The 5,000-nt window shown below is 34.7% G+C and overlaps 1 protein-coding gene across 1 annotated transcript in view; it reads left to right on the top strand.

Moving 5' to 3' along the window:
* hgo (homogentisate 1,2-dioxygenase) overlaps window positions 1–5,000 on the top strand; it is a 52,128-nt gene that overhangs the window by 44,459 nt on the left and 2,669 nt on the right. Inside the window, exons 6-8 of the mRNA XM_068366832.1 lie at window positions 99–196; window positions 877–1,005; window positions 2,018–2,144. Coding sequence (XP_068222933.1) covers window positions 99–196; window positions 877–1,005; window positions 2,018–2,144 — 354 coding nt within the window. The remainder of the gene's footprint in view (window positions 1–98; window positions 197–876; window positions 1,006–2,017; window positions 2,145–5,000) is intronic.

Genomic DNA, 5,000 nt, shown 5'->3' with positions numbered 1-5,000 from the left:
TAGTGAGAAATTTGTAAAATATTTTCCTTTTTCCTATAAATCGAATATGATGTAATTCACCTTACACAGATCACAAATATTTTTTTTTTAATTTCCAGGTGCCAATGGATTAGCAAACCCAAGAGATTTTCTTACTCCTGTGGCATGGTTCGAGGACAGAGAGGTCAAGGATTACAAGGTCATTTCAAAGTATCAGGTAATGAGAATAATTCATGAAGAGCATTCTCACACCCTCCCCCCCCCCCCCATGGCGTTTCTCCTCTAGGAATTTCTCTCCAGTTTTTCAAAGATAATTTACGAATGTATTGCCTGATTGTCAAAGGTGATAAATTCACGGGTCCTATTTATAGTACCCCTTCAAATGTTGTTGTTGTTGTTGTTGTTGTTGTTGCTGTTTTTTTATTTTTTTTTTTTTTGGCCGCACAAAACCTGGACATTATTCCTAAAAAAAAAATAAAAAAAAATCACATGACGAGCAACGTCAAACCCCCTTGACTTGGTAATTTACTTAAACTCTTTAACGATAGTAAAAACAAAAACAACAAACTTATAACAGTGAAAAAAAACGTCATGAGAATTGCGAAACCATTGTATTTGCAGTACTTTCAAGAAGCTTCTAAATTTTGGATTTAACGCTGTCAAGTACTTGAGAGGGATTTGAAATCCAATGATAGGAGCCAAGTCTAATGATTCTTGGCGTATTACTCTAAATTGCTTCACAAATAAAATATTTCCTTTATTTCTTGTTTGGTCCATGGAAGAGAATGGAATATTATTTTAATCTGTCTTAATTTCATTTTCCATGCAGAGTCAGATATCTATTTTGTCTCTCCCCTTTGAAACTCTGATACTGAAATGTCTTATCCCTTCCCGAAGGGGCACCTGTTCGAAGCCCTGCAGAACCACTCCCCCTTCGACGTGGTGGCATGGCATGGAAATTACGCCCCTTACAAGTATAACCTCAAGAACTTCATGGTGATCAACGCAACTTCCTTTGACCATGCTGTAAGTTATCAATATTATAATACATATTTAATATTTGAGGTTTTTTATTGCTTTTCGTCTGATCTACGTAATGAGGCTGTCCCTTGTTGATAGTTATTGCATATGACCCGTAGAATAAGCTTGGTTCTATTATCTCCAAAATTCATTTTTATTAATTTTAGAGTGATTTTGACAAGAACGATTTTGTTTACATCTACAGTACATAGTGAGGCTGTCCTTTGTTGATAGTTATTTATAGGTTATTGCATATGACCCGTAAAATAGGCATGATTTTATTGTCTCCGAAATTTATCTTTAGTCCTTTTAAATATTTTTGACAAGAACGATTTTGTTTAGACTTGTTTAGTACATAATCCTACGCTGGACTATTAGTAGGACTCTAATACTCTTGTCACATTAAGAGAAAAACTTAATTTTTATCTAGGTCGTTTCAGCCAGAGAATTCTTAATGTGTTTTTGATAGCAGAAGTAATGGAATCTTTCATGTTTTTTGCCACTTAGTTGATATCTACCTTTGGTGATTGTAGAAGTGATTATCTAATTCCACGTAATGTTAGCAGGTGGACGTTCAAAGTTGAACAAATATAGTTTTAGAACATAATGTTTTTGTAATAATTGCTTTGTTGTTCAAGTAAATGGCAATTTTATACAATATCTGGCTTGCATGCATCGATATGATTTATATATTTCACTTGCTAATCTTCCATATTTCATCGTGAAATCGTGTAATACTTTTCATTTTGGGTACTGTTATTTTGGAAGCCTTCACATGTAATCTAATGAAGGAAAGAATTGTTTTACCTATTATTTAATCCATCAATAGCTATATTTACTAATAAGCTGAGGTTATATTAGTAATACCTATCATATACCATTATCAGCCTATTAGCAACCTTTTTTTTACTTTTGTTTAAGGGAATGTAGAACTTAAACCGTTCTGGAAATTTCCAAAATGTTGAAATTTACAGTTTTAGTCTCCAGATATCTAATGCATTCCATTGATATGTTCCAGGATCCTTCCATCTTTACTGTGCTGACTTGTCCCAGCACCAAACCTGGAACAGCCATTGCAGATTTCGTGATATTTCCTCCTCGCTGGGCCGTTCAGGACCACACTTTCCGCCCACCTTATTATCACAGTTCGTATCCATCTTATAGTCAGAGTAAACTCTTTAGGTATCACATGAGAGAGAGAGAGAGAGAGAGAGAGAGAGAGAGAGAGAGAGAGAGAGAGAGAGAGAGAGAGACTCCTGCAATGTAGAAAAAGTCCCGCTGCCTTATCTAAATGTTTTGAATAAGTTTACGTGTTGAATAATAATTGGCATTCGTGTTCCAAAACGGACTCACATGTCCTGACTTTAATTAATAAATGATGTGCATTGAACTGCAGAAACCCAATAGCATTAGAATTAGGGTAGAAAAGTATCTTATTATATTTCAGTTATAAATCATATAAGTATAGATAAAAATCTATCTTTATCGGTAACTATCATCTCTATCATTGTATTTAGGCACTACATGGCATACATAGTTATACAGTATGTCATATAATAACATTTATATATGTACGCATGTATGTATATTTAAAGGTTTAAAGGCCAATCATGAATAGCAGAGGCAAGGCGCAGTGACATTGCCCTACCTAGCAGGAAAATGCCTTGGAGATTGACCATATTACATATGATCAGCGTCCGAGCCCCCTCTCCACCGAAACTAGGACCAAGGAAGGCCGAGCAATGGCTGCTGATGACTCAGCAGGTAGACATATAGGCTGTCCCAAACCCCTAACCCTTGCCCTGAGGAAATGGGTCATCTTGAATAGAGGAAGAACCAATAATAGGTAGGACAGGGAATAACATCCCGAGATGGGGTTACGTAAATGGTGTTGAACGCCCCTGTAGGGAACTAATCCAAACAACGAATCACATCTTCCACAGCTGCCCACTATAGTCCATTTCTTTTAGCGATGCATATTTGCACCGACTCGCGGCGGTGCCCTTTTAGCTCGGAAAAGTTTCCTGATCGCTGATTGGTTAGAATTATCTTGTCCAACCAATCAGCGATCCGGAAACTTTTCCGAGTTAAAAGGGCACCGCCGCGAGTCGGTGCAAATATGCATCGCTAAAAGAAATGGACTATGGGGTCTATCTGTTCAGACGTGGATATAAGACCAGCAAACGATACAGCACTCAAATGGGTAGAACAACGATGCTATGAGATATGAACGAATGACGGGTGAAGGGAACAACTTACGTAGGTTGTTTTGATGTGCTGCTGATGAGCCTCCTGTATGGAATGGCATGTGGAAGTTTTACTGCAAAGGGGTTCATTAACAATTCAATAGTTAAAAGATGAATATGCCAATAGCTTATGTTTTTTCTCCATTCTAACTACCCTAGCTAGCTAATTTGCAAATGTACACACACGCACACACACACCCTGCTTTACCAACTAGGGTTGTAGCTTGGCAAATAATGATATATATATATATATATATATATATATATATATATATATATATATATATATATATATATATGTGTGTGTGTGTGTGTGTATATATATACGTATATATATACATATATATATATATATATATATATATATATATATATATATATATATATGTGTGTGTGTGTGTGTGTGTGTGTGTTTACTGTATATTTGTATGTTTTATATATATATATATATATATATATATATATATATATGTGTGTGTGTGTGTTTGTGTGTGCGTGTGTGTGTTTGTGTGTGTTTACTGTATATTTGTATGTTTTATATATATATATATATATATATATATATATATATATATATATATATATATATATATATATATATAAATTTATTTACTTTGCTTTACGTTAAGGGCTGCGTTCCTGGTCCTGACATGAAAAATCCCTGCAGAATCTTCAAGATTCGTTTGCCGTGTTGATGCTTTAGTATTAAAAGAATCATAATCATAATTAGCGTTAATTGTGAAATCCACGTTTCTTCAACATCATGAAAGCCGTTATATCATAGTCGTTAATGATATCTAGTGAGAGCTTGTTATACAATCTTGGGGCTACATATTTGAAAGCTCTAGACCCCGCCGTTGAGGTACATCTTGGTTTCAATGACTTAGAAGAATAGATAACTATTCTCATATCGACGTGATTTATTGACTACGATGTATAGCACTTCCCTTAAACATTTTGCACGTCCAGTTCTGATAATTTTGGAGCTTTGTTGCACACTTCTTATAACTTATTTTAGCTTAAATAGGCACCCAGAGCCGTTCCTTCGGTACAGGGGTTACTTTTTCTGGGTGGACCATCTTTTATCAATCTTGCTCCTTTGTTTTTTACGTTTTTTAAACTTCTAAATATATACTTTGGGTAGGTTGTAAATGATATAGTTTCTGCAATCAGTCCTAATAATGGCGTAGTTGATTATGTTTTTTTACAGAACACTGATCCCGATATTTGTTTACAAAAGCAATGTGTTTAAAATGATATCCGGTGATTCTTATTATATTATTCATTTGAGTATTACTGTAGGTCACTAAGTTGCCATTGGTATTTTCTTAGATGTTTTCATGATTTTCTTAAATTTTCCCTTTTTTATAACCATAAACTCAGTCTCATCTTAAAATTTAGCTGTTTGATAGTCAGCCATTCCTTAATACCATTAAAGGACGTGTTTAAAGTTCTCAGCTGTATCTTCCGAAAATAGCTTGAAATTTAATCCATGTTTGTGTAATTCTTTTGATAGATCAATAGTGCAGATACAAAATAAGATTAGGTCTACTGTAGTGCACTTCCCTGGAGCATCCCTCTTCTTAATGGTTCATATGAGGAATAATAGTTTCAAATTCTTACACATTTTCTTACACATAAACTTTAATTGTAGTTAAACCTGTAATCCATTAAAGCTCGAAGGCTAAACTAACCCCAACGTTTAACACTGCGATGAACTTTTATGCGTAACTCTTACCAACTACGGAAAAGTAA

This window comes from Palaemon carinicauda, chromosome 44 (genome assembly GCF_036898095.1).
Source record: "Palaemon carinicauda isolate YSFRI2023 chromosome 44, ASM3689809v2, whole genome shotgun sequence".
NCBI lineage: Eukaryota > Metazoa > Arthropoda > Malacostraca > Decapoda > Palaemonidae > Palaemon > Palaemon carinicauda.
This window is presented reverse-complemented; position numbering and strand designations above follow the sequence as displayed.